Raw genomic sequence first — 21,613 nt, forward strand, 5'->3', positions numbered from 1 at the left:
TAATGAAAAGTATTTCATGTGTTTGAAACAATCTGTACAATAAAGTATGGTGTAATAATAATATTAAAGAAATTGCGTCATACATTAAAAGATATGAATGAAAATTATACACGTTTGAAACAATCTATACAATAAGGTGTGTAGTAATACTAGAAGAGTTGCGTCGTTAAATTTTGACATTTTCGTTATTTTGTGAATTAAATATTTTTAATATCAGCTGATCAATATGTCAGAAACACCACGGATTCTTTCGATACAAAGTCATGTAGTGTCTGGTTACGTTGGTAATAAAAGTGCAATATTTCCTTTGCAGGTGAACAATATGTTCATTGTAAAATTTATCATTTGTTATCATCTTATTAGTTATAAATTCTATCAAATTTTAATTGATAGATAATTTTGGTTAGTTTGGATAGATAGTTTTAATTATGTGTTATATTATTATTTAATAATTTTATATATTAAAAGTAATATAAAATAAATCAAATTATGCTGCTTTGTTAATACAATACAATAATACAATAAATATGATTATCATTTTTAAAAGATTTATTTCAATGCAAAAATTTAAAATGAAATTTTTTATAAGATTATTTTAGGAATAGATTAGATTATTTTAAGAAAATAAAATGCCTTCCATTATCATGTCATTCATAATATAATTTTTTCTATAATATTAAAATAATATTAACAATATTAAAATAATAATTTCTTTCTTCAGTTATTGGGCTTTGAGGCAGATGCAATTAATTCTGTTCAACTTTCTAATCATACTGGATATAATATTTTTCGAGGTCAAGTATTAAATGATAAAGATTTAGGTAAGATAAAGAAAGTGTTTTAAACAAAATAAAAAGTAATTATCAATATAAATTATTGATAATTATGTTTCTAGGAGATTTAATAGATGGGTTAGCACAAAATAATTTGATTGATTATACACATTTACTTACTGGATATGTTGGTTCTGCATCATTCTTAAGAAAAATAGCAGAAGTTGTTCGTATGTTAAAACATAAAAATCCTAATCTTATATATGGTAAATAACTTTATTGAGAGTACAATTAAAATTTATATATTAAAAATATAATTTTATTAATCTTTAATATTTAAATACAAGTGTGTGATCCTGTTATGGGTGATAATGGAAAATTATATGTTCCTGAAGCATTGGAAGAAATTTATAGAAATGAAATAATATCATTAGCAGATATTGTAGTACCAAATCAATTTGAATTAGAGTAAGTTTAATATTTATATGTCAATATTTACATATACATTTTACATTTTACATATATATAAATTAATATCATATTAATTATTTTAGATTATTAAGTAATATAAAGATCAATACAACATCTGATTTAGAAAATGCTATAAAAAAAGTACATAAAATGGGCCCTCAAACAGTAGCAATTTCATCAACAGAACTTAATAATAAATTAACAACAATAATTAGCACAAACAAAGGTAATGAAATAATTGACATTTTAAATTAAATTGATATTTAAAATAAATAAAGATCTAAAAAAATACATAAAATTTATTTTGATTTCAGATAATAAATTAATAAAAATTGATATTCCAAAAATACCAAGTACATTCACAGGTTCTGGAGATCTTTTTGCTGCTCTATTTTTAGCTCATACATATTTACAAGATGATATGAAAATTGCTGTTGAAAAAACTGTAAATAGTTTATATAATATCTTACTCAAAACTTATGAATATTCTCAAGGTATGTATTCATACTATTTATCTTTCTCTACATATAGATAAAGGTATATATTTATATATAAAATTTAATAATAATTTTCGAAATTTTTATTATTAGCATGTCAAGATAAAGAATATGAACCTGTAAGAAAAATTGAATTACGTTTAATACAAAACAAGAATTGCATTGAAAATCCAGAAATTCAATTTTTTGCTGAACCACTTATATTATAAAAAAATTAAATTAATAATAATATATGTGCATACTGTTGAAAATAAATAATGTTTATTAATATGTTATGTTAAAGATATGAAATAACTAATTAATTTTGTTTATTATAAATTACATTATATACATATAATAATATATGTACAATAATTGATAAATAATTTTATCAATTATAAAAATGTTTTACTGTCTTCCAGTACAAAAAAGTTAATACATATATTTTTATAAATAATAAAATTATATATATTATCAAATAAAAAGATTTTAGATTTTTACTAATATTTTTAAAAAATTAATAAATACCATATATATAATACTATAATATATTTACAATGAATCTTAGTAATTCTTAGTATATCTTAGTAAATTATTTTAAATTAGTCACAATAATTTTTTAATGTTAAACGAGGTACTATGTTCATAGATTGAAGTTCTTGAAAAAGTAATTTGCAAGCATAAGGCATTGAAATTGTAGAAACACAAGAGCTAGAGCGGCAACTATGGCACCAACCGCTATATGCCATCAAACCACATTTATTGCATACATCAATATCAAATGCATCACTAGATATCATGAGTCTTTCTATTAACATCATACTAGCACCATATCCAATTAAGCAATCTCGTTCCATTTCACCTAATCTTAAACCACCTTCCTTGGCTCGACCTCCCGTTGGTTGACGTGTTAATACAGCTCTTGGTCCTCGAGCACGAGCATGCATTTTATCTTGTACCATATGTTTCAATTTTTGATAATATACCTATATTTTGAATTATATCCTTACAATAATATTTAATATTAGATTTTTAAAATTAAAAATTATTAACTTACTGGTCCAGAATAGATATATGCTTGTAAAGGTTCTCCTGTAATACCAGAATAAAAAAAATCCTTGCCCAAATAATTAAAACCATGCTTTACTAATTCTGCACAAACATCTTCAACTTTTGAACCTCCAAATGCTAAATAAAAATAGATACTATAAATTTTAAAAATTACTAAAACAATTTATTATAGATATGTTACCTGTGCCATAATGAAATTCTCCTTTTATAACACCTGCTTTTCCAGCAAGCAGTTCTATCAATTTTCCAACTGTCATACGTGAAGGAAATCCATGTGGATTCATAATCATATCAGGACATATACCATAATCATTAAATGGCATATCCTCTTGTTCTACAATTAATCCTAATAATAAAAATAATAAAAATAAATAATAAATTCTGCAAAATTAAATGACAAAATATATGTAAATACATACCAACTACACCTTTCTGACCATGTCGACTACTAAATTTATCGCCTATTTCAGGTCTCCGAGTTTGTCTTAATAATAATTTAATCAAAAATGCATCTTCTGCATTGCTAGAAATCATAACTTTTTCAATATAAGCAGGAACTGGACCTTTAAAAACAACTGGAACGTCTTTATATTCCGTTTGTGTTTGAACATTACCAGAATTCACTGGACCAATGTTTGCAGCTGGTGATGATTTATTTACCATTACCTATAAGAGAAAATTAAATATAATTTTATTTTATTATTTATTTACATAATTAATCCTAGATTGTTGATCCTAGTATTTAAAAATGAACCTTTCGATTTTCCACCATTTCTCCAGGAGCAGCAATTCCATCACTATCGATTATTTCATGTTTCCAAACAGATTTCTTTGTATTAGCATCAATTAATGGGCCCATTATTCGATCATAAGTTTGATTCGCATATCTTTTTAACGTACATTTTGCATTTCTATATACCAAACATCTTCCAAATCCTCTATCAATTGAAGCTTTATTTAAAATAAGAGCATCTTCAATATCGTAACCGCTATAAGACATAACAGCTATTGTTGCATTTTGTCCAGCAGGTAGTTTATCAAAATTTATTAGTTCTATTGTTCGGGATTTCACCATAGGTGTTTGAGGATAAACTAAATTATACATTAATGTATCGATACGATTACGTTGATTATAACCAATTGTTCCCATTGCTTGTTTTCCCATAGCGCATTGATAAGTATTTCTTGGACTTTGATTATGATGTGGATATGGTACTAAACCAGCACAAACTCCAAGCAATGTAAATGGTTCAATTTCTAAGTGCGTTGTCTTTTCATTAATATGTGATTCATTAAATGCAATAGAACTATCATTTTCTTCGTTAACATCCAAATATTCGATTAAACCTAATAATAACATATATGATAAGATTTCATAATTTTATTTTTAACCATATACTAACCATCTTGTAAAAAATCTTCAAAACTTCGTATTCCTTGTTCAAGTAATTTTACATGCTCTTCTTGTACAAGAGGATCACCATTTTGTACAATAATATATGGTCTACATAATCGTCCTCCATCAGAACTAATTTGAATACATCTATAAATAAATAATTATTATAAAATTTAAGAAATTATTTTAAAAAAACTGTAACATCATGTATCATTATTATAATATATAATACTAATTTAGTAACTTTTAAATAATTATTACCTATGTTGATGTTGAGTATATATAGAAACAAAACCATTTATTAAGCCTTTTCTTCGTAATAATCTAAAAACATTTACTAGTCTCTGATAATTTTTTACTATACCTAAAATATTACCATTTAAAAAAACCATGTAAACGTTTTTATTATTAATTTCTTCACCACCAAGTATATTAACATTTTCTACTCCTAAATTAAAAGCCAATCTAATAATTGGCTCTTCATCAATTTCTGTAGTAATATGTGTCATAAGAGCTAAGTTTTTAACTAAACCACAACCCTACAAAAATTTTATATAAATATTAAATAATGTAATTTTCAATGACATATATATATATATACATATATATATGTAATGCTAACTTCTCCTTCAGGTGTATCACTAGGACATAACATTCCCCATTGAGATGGTTGCAAAGATCGAGGACCAGATACTTTTCTAGTTTTTTCAAATTGCGAATTAACTCGAGTCATCATTCCAAGAGCCGAAATATAAGAGAGTCTAGATAAAACTTGAGTAACCCCATGTCGTTCCATTTTAAATCGTTTAATCGTCCAATTACCCTATTGAATAAAATTTTTTTAATCAAATATTTAAAAATTTCAAGGAATTTTATATTTTATCTACTCACAGATGATATGGCAAAAGCTAATCCATTAGTAATTTGATCTTGTCTCATATGTTTTACAATGTCAAATTGTGCAGCTTTAATTTTTGGTATATTTTTATCAGCTATTTGTTTTAACTGTACATATAATGTCAAAAATTATAAACTTATAGTATATAATTTATAAACTTTATAATTATAAACTTTAATTATTTAATATATTGTTATATATTGTATTACCTCCCAATTAAATCTTTTAAATAAGTCTTCAAACATCAAAGATAGCAAAGAACCAGCCAATTCTAATCGTTTATTACCATAATAATCTCTATCGTCTACAAGTTTTCCATCGGATTGTGCTTTCATAACTTTACGAATCATTAAAGCAATATAAGTTGCTTTCATTTTAAAATTAAAATCTATGACCTGTAATAGATATTAACAATATTATTCGTAATAATTAACTAATGTTTAATAATTATTATTTTTAAATTACTAACAGGAACATGTGATAAAATATTAGTTGCCAATGCATCTTTCATTTCATCTGTAATACTAGATTTTATGACTGAGTATCTTTTTTGTTTTCTTTTATTACTGAGAAATCTAAAATATCATTTGAAATTAATATTTATAATATTAATATTATTATTATTATTATTTCTTAAATCAATACCTTAATGCCTGATTTTGAGCAAATACATTTAAAACATGACATTCTTCTAAACTTGGTGCAAATTTTTTCATAAATTCTTCTTCTGTACCAATAAGTTGCATAATTTCTTGATCACTTACAATTCCCATTGCTTTAAATATTATTGTCACAGGTATATCCTAATAATATAGTCATATTTTATAAAATATAATCAAAATTTTACTTCATAATTAAAGTTTACTTACATCTTGAAAAATATTATGTCTCATATAATATCTTCCAGCTCTGCCTACTATATTAGTTTTCGTTTTCCTTTCATGAGTAACACTATTACAAGATGCGACAATACATCCCTTACTATCTTCTTCAAGAATAATTCTATTTCTAAGCATTTGCTCTTGTATCAAGATTACTTTTTCTTGACCATTCACTATAAAATAACCGCCAGGATCATGAGGACATTCGTTCATCTTTGCTAATTCAAAATGAGATTTGCCAGTTAATACACAATTTGAACTTCTTAGCATAATAGGCATCCTAAAAAAAAAATTCTTCTAATATTAATAATTGATAATTATTATTTTCAAATTTCTAATTTATACCTTCCAATCAATAAATTATTTTTAATTATTGGTTGATGACCTCTAATGTATTCAATATCAACTGTAATTGGAGCAGAATAATTTAAATCCCTTAAACGACATTCATGTGGTGTAGTAGAACGTGTTACATTAAAACCTTCTTCAACATCAGGTAAACCAACATGAACATTTAAATATCTGTAAAAAAATATGCCATATGATATATAATTGATAATATAATAATATAATATATTGATAATATTACTTACTTTACATAAAATAAAGGATCAGCATCACTAAGGACTTTTTCATTTGCTTTTACGATTTTTTTTATTTCCACATTTATAAAATAATTAAAAGAATCAATATGTTGCTTAACGAGACCTTTTCCCTTAAGAAAAGCAGGTACGAGTTTCCATTTATCCTGTAAATATATGATTTTATTATCAATTATTTTATAATAAACTTGATATAACCTCTTTCATACCTGAATGTGTTTTACTACTTTATTAAATTTTTCTTCTGATTTAATACGATTGTGAACATTAATTTTCATTTCTCCCATTTTTATATTTATGAAAAGTATAAAATTGTAATATTCAATATATTAAAAAATCTTGATAAAAAAGATAATTTTTTTATTGTATTCTTTTAACCTGTATTTAATCGAATTATTTTCGTAGTAATATTGAAAATATAACACAACATAAATTATTAAAAATTATTATTAATTAAATATGAAAAGTAAATACAAGAAAACAATATTTATACGTATAAATATGAAAATTGAATAAATTTCATGTAAACATATGATCAAAAGGTAATGTGAATACAGTATGTATACACTTAAGTAATATATTATACCATAAATATATTATACCATATTACAGATTATTTATAATGAATTATTTTATAAAATCTATCATCAATTTAATTATATTAAAATTAAATAATATGAGAGATTTATATCAATATTTCAGTAGTATTAATAAAAAAAATTAAATATTAAAATAATATATTAAAAAATTTATTTTATTTAAATATGATGATACAAATATGATTATTTTGCTGCATAGTAATATTACACCATTGATTAAATGTAAGATAATTATGATTTTATACATATATCTTTATAAGTGCATATTAATTCTATAAAAAATTCTGGAATAATATAAAAACATGAAATTTTTTATTAATAAATTTACGAAATCACTTTTAATAAAAATTTCAATATCGAATAAAATATTTAATATAAGATATTTTTCCCAATATTACAAAATAGATGATAATATTTTTGGATTAAATGAACAACAGAAAGAGGTTAGTAAAATTATATTATTATAGAATATTATTATAGAATTGAATAGAATAAATAGAATAGAATTCAATAGAATAAAATTATAGAATTGAATAGAATAAAATTATAGAATTGAATAGAATATATTTTAGTTGGTTTATTATAACACTGAACTTTATGTTCAATACAAATATTTTAAATAACATCGATTTAATTCTTAATCGATATCTTAATGAATGAAGTTCAATTTTTTCCCATTTATCTCAATCGTAATATTAAATTGATATGAATATTAATAAAGAAAAAATACATTATTTTTTTTTATATTTTTTTATTATATTTTTTATATTATTTTTATAGCTACGTCAACTAGTATTTAATTTTGCTCAAAAAGAACTTGCTCCAAAAGCGGCTGAAATTGATAAAAAGAATAATTTCGATGAACTTCGAGTAAGTAATGGAATATTTTAGAAAGAATAAAATATTATTTTGGTTATATTTATTATTTTTAGGAATTTTGGAAGAAACTCGGCAAGTTAGGTTTATTAGGAATAACTGCAAAATCTGAATACGGTGGTACAGGTGGTACGTATTTAGATAATGTCATTGTTATAGAGGAATTGAGTAGAGCATCGGCAGCTATAGGTCTTAGTTATGGCGCACATTCAAATTTATGTGTAAATCAAATCCACAGAAATGGGACAGAAGAACAAAAGCATAAATATTTGCCAAAAGTAATATGCAAATATAAATTTGATAACTATTCTGTTCCGTATATATATATATGTGTATATGTAGTATATAATATATTTGAATTTTATATAGTTATGTAGCGGAGAACATATCGGAGCGCTTGCGATGTCAGAATCGACATCCGGATCTGACGTAGTTTCTATGAAATTGCGAGCTGAAAAAAAGAATGATTATTATATTTTAAATGGTCATAAATTTTGGATTACAAATGGTCCTGATGCTGATACTCTTATCGTTTACGCAAAAACGGATCCAAATGCGATTAAACAACAACATGGTATTACAGCATTTATCGTGGAACGAGATTTCGAAGGTTTTAGTATAGCTCAAAAATTAGATAAATTAGGTATGCGAGGTTCTAACACTGGCGAACTTGTATTTCAAGATTGTAAAGTTCCAGGTAATATTGTCTTTATAAATCGAATAATAAGTTTGACGTTTTATTCTTATGCTCTGTTCTATAAACCATTATTATTAATTATAGTTAAAAATGTACTTGGACAAGTAAACAAAGGTATTTACGTGTTATTTAGTGGTCTAGATTTGGAACGTGTAATGTTAGCAGCAGGTCCTTTAGGGTAAGATTTTTAATTATATTAAATTTTACAAATTTATTTTGATATATATTTTAATATATTTTACAATTACAATAGAATCATTCAGGCTTGTTGCGACGTGGCATTTGAATATGCACATGTGAGAAAGCAATTTGAAAAACGTATAGCAGAATTTCAAATGATACAGGTGTATTAATTTTTTTTCTTATATATCTAAAACTTTTAAATATTTAAGAATAATGTTAATATTTTAGGGAAAAATTGCAAATATGTATACGAGTTTAAGCGCTTGTAGGAGTTATTTGTATTCTGTAGCTAGATCTTGTGATGCAGGATATATAAATCGAAAAGATTGTGCCGCGGTGATACTTTACATTGCTGAATGCGCTACCAATGCTGCGTTGGACGCAATTCAAATACTAGGTAAATTATTTATCTTTGACAAGAATTTATCACTTTTAAATATTTCTTTAAATCTATATAATTTTTAGGTGGAAATGGCTATATAAATGATTATCCTACTGGAAGATTATTAAGGGATGCAAAATTATATGAAATTGGTGCTGGTACCAGTGAGATTCGTCGAATGGTAATTAGTAGAGCGATTAGCGAAGAATATTCATAAATAAAAATATTATTAATTTGAATCTCTTAAAAATATTATAATTTAAATAATTTGTTTAAAATAGTGTATATATACAATTTTTCTTTTCTAAAAATCAAAAATAAAAATATATATTAATTTTATGATATATATTATTTTATTCCTTATCATAGCAATCATTTAAAATTTTTAAAAATTTTCAATTGATTATAATATATATAAATATACTATAAATATTCATGTTTATTTTTAACAGATTAACAATACTATCGAGCTATTGACAAATAATATATAATACATATATAATTAATATTGCCTATTTACACATCACTTTGATATGTGTATTTTTTTTTAGAATTGTATAAATTGAGATAAATGAGTCACTAGAACGACACTATGATTGACTAACCTTTCGCGCTATAGGTTGCTAATTTAAGTCAAACTTACGTCTCTTTCTCTCAGTTTAGTTTATGTACTCTCTTTTCTTATTTCTTTCTTGATTTAGTTTCATTAATCACAGTGCAGTCAAAGTAATTAGATCGAAGCTACATAGGGAAGAGGAGGTTTCGAAGGAGAGAAAGTATTCGCAGATGTCATTGTGAAAGAGAAGAAAGTGCAGTGTTGAGAATTCTGTGAAACGAAAAAAATGTCTCTTAAGTTCTCCATAAGCAACTTTTACGAAACTTATGTGAGTATGCAACAAGCTCTTCATCAAATTCTAAAATTTATCTTTTTTATTTATCTTCCTTTGTATATCATTGATAATATAATTTGAATATCAATATATACATGCTTTATCCCATTATCGTTCTTTTTCTACATTATAGTATTGTGTTATCCACGGATGTATTTTTCCTTCGTGAATTTGAAGAAAAGAACCCATTGACGTTTTCGAATGTATTAATAAAACGATTTAATGTTTAATTTTACATATTTATTTAGTGTTCGTCAGAAATTCCTGATTCCTCATCATCGTATAATTGAAGTATTTCTATATGTGTAACAAATTTCTAAGTTACCTTCATTCGTCGCATCGTTTGAAAATTCAGTTCATAAAGTCAAGATTGCCGTTTGAAAGTGCGATGATCATGGTAAAAATTTATTATGAATTTTAATCGTGCGATACGCATATAGTTTTATGCGAGATCATTGGTCCTATCAGTGTGCATAGCAAAGATAGGGAGGCCGTAAATGCCAGAGAAATGAGTGCAGGTCGGACCAGAACAATACATACGGTATGCCAATTCGAAATGGGGCCAGAATAGCAGAAGCGGCGGACCGGTAGTTGGGTAACTAAGCTCGCAGAAGTAAACCCTGTCAAAATCAAGTGGCAGTGCAGCCAGTAGTTCTCGTTTGCCAGTAAAGAGCGTAAGCACGGGTTCGATATTGCTTCGACTCGTCGTAAATTCGTATCATTTCAACTTTTATCATCGATTTCGCAGTTTGATTTCCATTTACAATCAGAGAAATTGTTGCATTTTTTAAAAAATTTTCTCGGATTTTTTTCGTTCCTATCTTACTTCCAATTTTCAACCTAACAAATTGGCCTTTTTTTTATTTCTTTATAAACAAGGGATTGCGTTGTTCTGATAGACAGAATAGAGCATGACGAGGAAACAAACAATAATCGTGAAGCTTAAGAGATCCAGCACCGGCAAACCTTGGGGAATACGTATCGCTGGAGGCGCTGATTTGGGTACGCCGATCGTCGTCACCCGCGTGAGTTTTCCTTTCATCTCATTTTTCAACAAGCAATTCTGCTTAATACATGTACCGATCTATTATTATTATTAGAGGCGAATAGCCTGCTGCCTATAAATATTATTGGACATGTGGCAAATCTTTATCTATATATGACAAAAAAAAAAGAAACTGCAGAGAATAGATATTTATTCTCTAATATGCATAAACTCTTGCTTATACACGTGTATTGATATTTAATTCGATATATATATTTATATGAATATAAACAGATTTCCGTTTTATTTATCGAAAATTAATCTTGTTTTTGTCATGTTTTTAAACAAACGCTTTAAAAAAAAATATGCACATTTTATATATCATATGCATATAATCGTTAAATCGTGATCATATCTAGCCAACACGTGTGACCTAATCTCGTGCATCTTTTCGATCCTCGACTGGCATTCTCTCTGGCATGATTATTAAATGCAATAAAGAGAAATCATAGACACATTTGAACGTGGTCCAAATGTTTCTATCATTCAACCATAATTCCATATTATTTTATCATACATGATTATATGGTTCCGGTTAAATAAAAAAAGCTCATACATTTTTTCCACAATAAATTAAAACAATAAAAATTAATGTTTTCAATACTTGTGTTTCTGAAATTAGCTTACAATATTTTGTTGATAACACAGCTAATAAAAATTAACGTTTATACTCGTTGACGTATGTTCGTGATGATATCTCGAAAATAGAATTTTCTTGTACCTTAATTAATCGATAATAAACGTTTGAAAATCACTGAGGAGATAGTTATCTTGCAATGAAATTTTTTTATTTACAGTCGGAGAACGAGACGCTCCAGAGGGGTGATGTGATCAAGAAAATTGATGATTACGACGCGCGAGATGTGAGGCATGTAGACGCCCAGAATCTTCTTCAAAACTCTGAATCAATAAGGCTCGTGATCGAAAGGTCTGAGCCGTCGAAAGCATCTCGTATCAACATTACCACGTCATCTTCGATTTTCGAGTCGAACACTGGCGACAGGGCTGCGGTCACTAGTCTGTCAGAAAGCAATTCCACCTTTGTTATTATGCGCTCGATTTATAGCATCATTATCGCTATGCTATTATCGCTACGTAAAAATTGATTATTAACGCTTTGTATTTAGATCTTTTTTCCAATTTTTTTTTTTTTTTACATGCTTTAATCGCAGCGCCTGATTGACAGCTCACCACATCAAGAAATATCATCGTTAACTCGACGATCATTTTCTTTCTTACTCCAAATATTTTATTTGGAAAAAAGAAATAAATCAAATAAAATCAAAATATTTAAAAGGTGGACATACCGTTCAATTAGCTTCGATTAGCTTTCATGCTTCTAATCACTTTCGCTACATATGCACGCTACATTAATATTAAATAATGTGATCTATTTCCTATATGTAATAATACGGATGATTGAAAATGATCGTCGAAAATATCATCAAGGCTCTCGTGAGATTCTTGAGAATTGTTTTTGCATTAATTCGTTAAGTAAAGTGTTTTCCTATTTCGATATAGAGCCAAACAACGGAAATTACCATCGGAATTGCCGAAGAGTCCTGTACCACCGCCTTCCATCGACGAATACAATCGGCCCACATCCTCACCGGACCACCTTTACTTGCCACACGAACACCTCGATGAAGTTCGCGAGGAGAGAGCTTATTTGTCGCAGGTACTTTGAATAGAATACAGTTTATAGCACGAATTCATTCAAGAGCAAGCAAAGTATAAATCGTGCAAATTCATTTTAAGATTAAAACTCTCGAGAGTTGCATTGTCCTTTCGAAATAACTTTCACTCTAACTAATTCTTAAGAATTTTATAAATTCTATTCGCATGATTAAGTTAAGTATTATACGAATTTTTACTTTGTAATAAAATTGATTCAACGAGACACATAAATACGTATGGCCAACTGTTTGAACAACAGGGATCGAACCTCTTTGCTCGATCTTTCTCTCTTAAAAAGTGTATTTCGAAAAGATATCGAATACAGTAATTCGTTTCGTGAAGACAATGACAGAGGGGACTGCAATTTCGATCTTCGATTCTCTAAAGCGAAACTGCGTTTTAGCGCTTCCTAAATTTGAAAATGTAAACGCCGCCTGCTTAGTTTAAAGAGAAGTTCATTGACTCGTAAATACAACATACCACGTATTTCAAGAAAAACGAGAATCGTGCATCTTTAATACATTTGTCGAATATATTCTTCTGAAATTTTACGAATCTTTTATCTTATCCTTTCTTACATCTCAAAATGTAATATTTTTTTTCATCGGCAAAATTATTTTGTCATCTTTACACAATTCTGAGATAGCTTTATAGTTTTCCTCATAGTTTTTATTGTCATTTCTCGTGTAATGAATTTACGCACATATGTAACTATACCGTGTAAACACCTGTGTAAATTATTAGATTTCAAAGAGCAGGGCAGATGATCGCATTTGGCAAGTTGCGCGTTGTCCGTTCTGAAATAAATCGAAAACCAGTTTGAAATTCAATAAGTTGAATTATCACTGGGGGAGATGCGAGATGACAGAATATTTGTCGAAGTTAATTCATTATTTCCGCATTCCGTTTCAACATGTACCTCAAATAATACGGTACATTTCAATCTCTGAGAAACATATAGATTAGATTCACATTTAATACGAAGTTATCTACGCATGATCGTAAAACATAAATCATCGAGTCATTCGTCAAAAGATAATTTGTTCGTTCGTTCGTTCATTGAACGAATTGTCTCTGTGTCTCTTAAGTCTCTGCTTGTTAATCTATCATTACCGTTGTTTGAATTTACGTTGATGAAAATTCTAATAACAAGCATTACGATTGCTTCGTTAAATGGAATCGGAACGGTCGAGGAAAATTTGAAAATCGATATACACGCGATATACACGTGTATATACGTGCATGTGTAATTTCGGTGAGAAATAATACATATAAGACGCCTTTATTCCGTGAGATGTTCGAAGTGTGAATATATTTTTGTTGGCCCGCTACGATGCCGGAAAGTCCGTAGTAGAGGCAGTTGCCACGCTATAAATATCGCTTTTGCATCGAAACCACCGCTCCGATCCAATACTACGCGATCCAGGACGATTTCGGAACACTATTTCGATCCTAGCCTCCGTTTAAAAAACATTCTTGTCATCCTGTCATCGATTTCAATAACGAAATATCGATCTGAACAAATTTCCAGGAGAACGGGATGTATCACGTGTACGCACATTCCTGTATTCCTATATACATTTCCTATATCATTTTATGGAATATCAAATTTGCGTCGAGCATTAAAAGCATTACGTTATGGAAAAATTCCGACGAAAAAGGAAAAATCAATAATGATATTCATGAGAGAATTGCATTGAACATTCACAACTGATGAAAAGGGATGCTGCCAAGGAAAACAACAACTTTTTCACCCAAGGTCGGAGCCATACATCGATCCATTAAACTAAAGAAAGCATTGATGCTCAATGGACGTGGCAAGCATAGGGATACAGTGAAAATCTCGAGATATTTAAACAATGGTATAAACAATAAACATTTGTATTGTTTCAAACTATTATGAATATTCTGAAGCTTTTTTAAGATTTGGTACGAGTCCAAATGTGACACAATCGATTAAAAATAATCATTTTAAATTGCAGTGAAAAAATAAAAGTCGAAATTGAAAATGAATGAATAATGTAATCATTCCCTAGAAATAATTACTTATATGATATAACAGAATTTTTACATTTGAAAAGAAGATGATAGAAAAAAATGAAAAAGGATTGTAAAAAAAAACGAAACGAAATGAAAGATAAGGATCGTATTACCGATCAAGAGGGTAAACGTGGGAACGATCGAGATACGTGTCGGTAATACGTGGAGAGGAGAAGAAAGAGCGCAAGAGGAGTCGCGTGGAAAAGACCAGAGTTAGTGCCGCCCGCGCTACGAGACAGTGCGTTAGCGAATACATATTCGTAAGAAGAGAGAGATCCAGGAAAAAGAGGAAAGAGTGTAACGACATCTCGATAGAAACGACAAAAAAAAATCGATCGATTTTTTTTCCTTGAGAGTGGTCAATCATCGGTTGCAGGAACACGAACCTCCGGTTCGATTAAAGAACAATGCCGGCTTATACGACCGTTTATCGTCACAACATCGAACACCAGCCGAAAGAGGAGGAGGCTGCCGTGTTTTGGGTACGAAACAAGTCAATTGAAATTCAAAGGAAATATATCGATATAATTCATCACCATCGTAATATCGAAATATACTAATACGATTATAATGTGATGTTTCACATGTTTCACAATGATCACATTTCCTATGCGCTTATATTCATCGTTATTAGAATTATTTTTTTAATATCATCGACGTTCAGCAGAGAGAGAAATTTTAATCGAGAGAAACAAGAAAACGAATCTTGAGCAACCTTGACATTTTGCATAAGCGATGTTTTAATTTTCAAAGTAATATCGAGGAAAATTGTGTTATTCTTGATGGAAAATTTTTTTTTCTTTGATTTGTCTTAACCCAAGAAATCTTTTCCCGAATATTATTTTAAAATTACAATTATATTAAAATATAAATTAACCATTGAAATCGTACCTACTTTAGAAGTGAACATAGCGTTAGATGATCTAGATTTCGACTTACAAAGTCGCGTGCCAACCTTGACATCATAAGAGTCTAGGGCTAGGTCTCGATTCTATCCCTGTATGACATTGAAAAAGACAATGAGACGAAATTTCGTTCAAGTTTAATCAAGTTTTCGTTCAAGATACAATGAAAGGGAAGAAACGATTCGGTTGACAGAAGAATCACAGCATTTACACGATGCAATAAAACGCATGTAACCACGTTACAGGCTATTCATTGCTATCTTATTCTATTTTCGTAAATGAGATCTGGGTTACTCAAACACAAGAGGGTCATACAACCTCGATATACTTTGTTCTCTTTACTTTCCAAAGAATAGCTTCGTTAAAAAGATTCTTTTGGGTTATGTTTGAAAAAAAGATATATTGTAAGCAAAGTGAAAAATACATAGGGAAAATTTTGTCGTTGTATATAATTGAGAATATTTCAATCTGTAAAATCGATCTACAAAATATCGAGAACGTTTGTTATTTTATATATTATAGCTATGAAATTATAGAATTACAGATTTTTCTTATTATTAGAATAGTAATTTTCCGATTCATTATTATCGATAAATATTTTTTGAAATAACTGTTTCGATATTCCAATTTAATTGGATGACATTTTATTAAATAACAAAAACAATGATTCGCTTCATCGAAATGTTGCCATTTTCTATGAATAATAGAAAATTCTATGAATAATATATATATATACATGTTCGATAAAAAGAAAAGAATCGATTGTAATTTCCCTTTGGATTTACTTATTTAATTAAAAAAAAAAATCAATAAAAATTAATAGAAACTTGATAAATATTGATCGTGACGGAGAAAGATTTCGCAGCAAACGAGGTATACGTTATTTTTGCCGGCTAGGGGCCTTCATCTATTTCGAGAAAGAGATACCGTTGCTCATTCTATAAAATACTGTTTCCGACCCATTTATAATGAAATAGTTATAATTGTTATCCGATACGTATATCTCTCGTGAAATTCAACGTTCTCGTTGCATTCGATTGTTCGAATCGTTGTTCCAATTCTTTGAGGCAAAGTCGATGCTGGGATTCGAATCCGATCTTCTATTCTTGCAACCACGTCTTATAAATACGATGCGTAACCTTATCCTACCGTTCACGTTCTTTCTACAACGTTCCGCTTGACATTCTGATTTTCATCATATTTTAACAATGACGATACTCAACGATCAAATCAACATCGAACTTCTTTTAGTCGAGCAAGCATAAAACGAATGAAGAAGAAGAAGATCTCAGCATTTTTTTTCATGGATCATGATTTTCCTCTTCATTCTTCGTCATTTTGTCCTTTTCTTTTTGATACTTGTGAGAAGTTTGTTCAATTGTATTTTTAATAATTTCGTAATTCAGCGCAACAACGAAAATATTTGGCAGCACAGGTTGTTCGTAATGCAACGTAATGTTTTATGCAAATCTCTCGTTGACAAGATACGAGCCAAAAAGTTGAAATCTCAGTTACCTCATCATCAACTTTCATCTGATAATAATACACGATCGAATCGTATGCATTCTATAGTTCGTAACGACAGTTTGACAAAATATCAATACCTTGCTTCGCTGTTATATAAAAATTATTATGAAAATTATCGTGAAAAAAACATAATAAAAAATAAATAGATAAGCATAGAAAAAGAACATATTAACGTATCGTGAAAATGTATTTTTAAACGCGGTTATTCATAGATCGCAACGATGTTGAAAATTAATGAGATATTATCGGTCACTACGGTCTCATAAAGAGGTCTATTTTAGTTTTCATTAGTTTGTAATTGACATCGTTTTGGCTCAATATTTCACGCCTACTTAACTTATTGGAAACGTTTAAAAAATTTACGACGTTTTAAAACGATTAAAAAAAATTTGTTTCCCCTCATTTAAGATATTCAGTTTAGAAATATTTGATTAAACTAATGATTTGTAAACGAAACAAATATGATATTATATTTGTTCGAATCGAAATTAACTAAAATATTATTGATGTTGATTTTTAGCCGTACCGCACAACTCCTCTGGTCTTGCCAGGTGCAAAGATCAAAAAGGATGCTCCGCTCGGGGAATGCTACTTGCGCCATCATCCAAATCCGATGATCAGGGCGGCGCCGCATCATTACGAACCTGCTCATCCAGAGGTTGCTATGAAACAAAAGGTGCGTTTCGTTTCGTTCGATATTGTGTTATAAACGGCTTTTATTTACGAAAAAAAAAAAATTGTCGTTTATTCCGATTTGCTTGAAAGAGGACGAACAATTCTTTCTTCTTCGTCGGAACATGTTAAATATTAATGATCACAATTACAAGATATTAATTTGTAAATATATAACATCTGATTAGGTGGCAGAAACGGTACTTCAACGTGTCTTGGGACCGAATGAAGTTCCAAAGGTTTGGATTATTTTATTTTCAAGTTGCTTTCGCTTTCATCATCGACTGATGCTTTTGCTTTGATTAAGAACGATATCATTATCTTTTAATTTTTTTTTCTGACCACTTGCAAATGTCAATCAATAATGCGGCATGATCGGTATTTTTATCGCTAATTAATCATCTCGATCGATTTTCAACATTATCTATATTATGAACGTTATTCATGCAAAAAGCTCTTCTAACCGAATTTATTGATTTAAGTTTAGATTTAGAATATAAAAAAAATCCTCGTCAGAGAACTCGATCTGAGGATATCAAAAAAATCATATTCGAGCGTAATTTACTGAAACTATTTAATTAAATTGCATATAACTAAATAAATCAAATATGTCAAACATATGTCAAAACATTATCGAATAATTCTTGTATCGCATTGTAGTGAAACGCAATGTTTAAACTAATATTTTCATAAAAGTGATAAATTTTTGTGTAAATCGTAAACATTTAGAAATTTATTTGTATAAAAAAGCAAAAAGAAGAAGAAGGAGAAGAAAAAAAGAAGATGAAAAGAAATCAACAATAGCAATTTTAATTATTTTGTAATTATTGTAATTATCATTTATTGTCTCATTTAATTTTGTTATTAGGTTGTCCATAAACAATTTAACTCACCGATCGGACTCTATTCCGAAGAAAATATTGCTGATACTATAAAATGCCAAGCATCGGCTATACCGTAAGTAATAATAACAAATAAAACTATTATTATAAAACAAAAGTTAATATACTGTATATAGCTTGTAAATAAAGCATAATAAAAAGTTACTAGCATTAATAATATGATTTAATAATACAATTTGATTTTTGCTGAATGCTGCTACTTATCAAACTATTAACTCTGAGCAGTTAATAATTTTTTTACGCTATCGACTAACGGATATTTTTAAATTATAACTCTTTTTACCTGGAAGGGATATTCGTTGGAAATTTTAAATCGAAGATAGATTCTATTGAGGAAACATAATCATAATGTAAGAAGTATGGATATAGAAAAGAAATCGCAGCTCAATTCTTACATTGTTATATTCTTTCTAAATGGATGATATACACTCACGTGCAGTTTATTTGTTTTCCAGCATTTTCATAGATTTTTCCTTCGTGAAACAGAAACAAGAAATAGAAGAACAAGCGAGAATCTTGAAAGAGCAGGCTAAGGCCGCCTCCTCGAAGAATGTGTGGCCGCAATTCAATAAACCAAATTAATATTCAGTTCGAGACGTTTTTCGATGCTTCTCGCACGTTGCATAGTAAATTCGTAGTTTCAAATTTTTTCTCGATTTTGGCATAAATCACGTTTTTTGTCTCGAAATTGTTCCTCTTTCATCATTGAAAATAATAACTGTATTATTTTTTTTTAATGAGACAAACGAACGTGCCTATTTGTGATTGAAGTTTTGATTAGCGTTCCATCAAGTGTTTACTTATTCGAACGAATTTTGTTTTAGTTTATTATTTATAAAATATCTGTAAAATATTATTATTTACTAGGATTATGATACAATTATGATGCAGTTTGTTTTATTAATAATATCGAGTAGAATCGATAAAGTCGACATAAATATTAGAAAATAAATCACAAAAAAAGTTTGTAAAATAACAATACTATACATTTGCATGGTGTATTGTTGAAAATAATCAATAATTAATCATAGTAAATGTTCATGTAAATTAGTAGCCTTACTAATTTTATAATAGTTACATGTACTTATAATGAAAAAGCATTTCTCGAGAATTTATTATCAATTTATTATCAATGTGAAGCATTATATAACATATTTAATAATTACAAAAATTAAACAAAAATTAAGAATTAAAATCACATACGATTCTCGAGAAAAAGCATCAAAGATTTAGTTGAGACATTCACGACTCATATTCACGACTAATGAAAAAAGATTAATGAAAAAAAGCATGGAAGCAGTCTGAAAGTCGCTCTCGAACAAATATAATTGATGATATAACCCTGGCTAATCGATTTGACAAAATCAAGGCAAATAAATTAAAAATAGTCCATGTATACAATGTAATGGTACAGCCCGAAGAAACCGATGAAGTACGACCCAAGTAAAAGCGAGGCTTACAAGGCTCTGCAAGAAGAAGCGCTCGGCGATACAGTACAAGAAGTGAAACAACCAGCACGCACCGGTGTTTTCTCTCCGCAAAAAGTTAACCAAAATAGAGTACGTATGAAAAATAATTAAATTTAATAATTAAATTTTTAAAATTATTATTATTATTATTCATTTCTTGTTTTATAAATTAATATTCTCAGATATATCACGCTCGACCAAAAAGTCCTGCAGGACCTTACGTAAGTAGAACTTTAAATATTTGAATTTTTGTTATATTAATTTTTATTATATTTTAATATTATTTTATATCACATTTATAACATTATATAACGTTTCTTGTATTTAAAAAAATTTTTAATATTGAAATTATAATAAATTAATAATTAATATTTATTTAATTGAGAATCAAAGTTTTAAGTCTTTTTACATATAAATAAAAGATTATATAAACAATTATAAAATTTTATATCAATTTACATAAATAATTTTTATATATTTATATAATATTATATGTTTATGTATATAAAATATTTTGATTTGACAATATAGATTTTTCCTAAATATTTAAAAAACTAAAATTTATAATTTTATTATAATTTTAAAAATTATAATTAAATTTAATTATTCATTCAAATATCAAGTATTGAATAGTTATCATTACGCTAATCTTCAATATTTATGAAATTTATTAACATTGTTACTTACTTCCAAGAACAATGGAAATTTATAATTTCTTTCTAGGTAAATATTCTCGATGATGATGGTGAAAAAATCCATCAAAGTAACAGCTTCAAGAGGATTATGTATAGTGTTTTGGGACAAACTGATTATTAATTTATGAACTGATTATAAATATATCTTATATATATTTTATTTATTGTTCATTGCAACAAATTAAAAATTACACATAATAAAAAAAAACTTGTTAAAATAACGCGAAATTACTAAATGAAACATTAAATAAATATCATTATTAAATGAAATATTAAATATGAAGCTTCTGTAAATTTTTACATGGTGCTGTGAATTTTATTTATGCAGAAATTATATCACCATGTATATTAAATTTTTCCTTATTTTAAAAATAATATAAGCAAATAAACATTAAGTGTGAGTCACATATGAAACAATGAATATTATTTTATTATTTCCTTATATTTCCTTATATTTACATTTGAATAATAATCAATATATTGAAC

General features: G+C 27.8%; 4 protein-coding genes across 28 annotated transcripts; 3 read left to right on the forward strand and 1 right to left on the reverse strand.

Annotated features, from left to right (window-relative positions):
* Positions 1 to 9: 9 nt before the first annotated feature.
* Positions 10 to 2,205, forward strand: LOC108003060 (pyridoxal kinase). Its single transcript, XM_017065146.3, has 7 exons — positions 10 to 313; positions 722 to 821; positions 896 to 1,039; positions 1,121 to 1,241; positions 1,328 to 1,470; positions 1,559 to 1,738; positions 1,835 to 2,205. Exons 1-7 carry the CDS (start codon positions 227 to 229, stop codon positions 1,948 to 1,950), a joined length of 891 nt encoding a protein of 296 aa, XP_016920635.1. The 5' UTR covers positions 10 to 226; the 3' UTR covers positions 1,951 to 2,205.
* Positions 1,231 to 7,288, reverse strand: LOC108003059 (DNA-directed RNA polymerase III subunit RPC2). The gene is made up of 16 exons (XM_017065145.3): positions 6,778 to 7,288; positions 6,560 to 6,714; positions 6,312 to 6,488; positions 5,955 to 6,246; positions 5,731 to 5,888; positions 5,555 to 5,660; positions 5,295 to 5,480; positions 5,079 to 5,192; positions 4,810 to 5,010; positions 4,449 to 4,726; positions 4,195 to 4,334; positions 3,546 to 4,138; positions 3,211 to 3,457; positions 2,973 to 3,137; positions 2,778 to 2,908; positions 1,231 to 2,706 (listed from the first exon to the last, which is right to left on the reverse strand). Exons 1-16 carry the CDS (start codon positions 6,853 to 6,855, stop codon positions 2,323 to 2,325), a joined length of 3,405 nt encoding a protein of 1,134 aa, XP_016920634.1. The 5' UTR covers positions 6,856 to 7,288; the 3' UTR covers positions 1,231 to 2,322.
* Positions 7,289 to 7,469: 181 nt separating this feature from the next.
* LOC108003011 (isovaleryl-CoA dehydrogenase, mitochondrial) lies at positions 7,470 to 9,644 on the forward strand. The gene is made up of 8 exons (XM_017065050.3): positions 7,470 to 7,610; positions 7,948 to 8,037; positions 8,100 to 8,321; positions 8,413 to 8,740; positions 8,825 to 8,918; positions 8,994 to 9,084; positions 9,152 to 9,320; positions 9,389 to 9,644. The coding sequence occupies exons 1-8, from the start codon at positions 7,470 to 7,472 to the stop codon at positions 9,520 to 9,522; spliced, it is 1,269 nt and encodes a 422-aa protein (XP_016920539.1). The 3' UTR covers positions 9,523 to 9,644.
* A 360-nt stretch (positions 9,645 to 10,004) lies between these two features.
* On the forward strand, positions 10,005 to 21,541 carry LOC108003021 (PDZ and LIM domain protein 3). 25 transcript variants are annotated; one of them, XM_017065067.3, is made up of 10 exons: positions 10,047 to 10,189; positions 11,099 to 11,220; positions 12,038 to 12,261; positions 12,762 to 12,918; positions 17,910 to 18,065; positions 18,250 to 18,300; positions 18,930 to 19,018; positions 20,378 to 20,522; positions 20,615 to 20,653; positions 21,156 to 21,541. In XM_017065067.3, the coding sequence occupies exons 2-10, from the start codon at positions 11,107 to 11,109 to the stop codon at positions 21,246 to 21,248; spliced, it is 1,068 nt and encodes a 355-aa protein (XP_016920556.2). In that variant the 5' UTR covers positions 10,047 to 10,189; positions 11,099 to 11,106; the 3' UTR covers positions 21,249 to 21,541. The 25 variants fall into 25 exon arrangements, with proteins under 25 accessions (XP_028525092.2, XP_061936279.1, XP_016920556.2 ...); XM_017065065.3 differs by having other exon boundaries at positions 10,048 to 10,189; positions 11,095 to 11,220; XM_062080282.1 differs by lacking the exon at positions 10,047 to 10,189 and adding an exon at positions 10,573 to 10,879 and having other exon boundaries at positions 11,095 to 11,220.
* Positions 21,542 to 21,613: the final 72 nt, after the last annotated feature.

Source organism: Apis cerana, linkage group LG10 (genome assembly GCF_029169275.1).
Source record: "Apis cerana isolate GH-2021 linkage group LG10, AcerK_1.0, whole genome shotgun sequence".
Taxonomy (NCBI): domain Eukaryota; kingdom Metazoa; phylum Arthropoda; class Insecta; order Hymenoptera; family Apidae; genus Apis; species Apis cerana.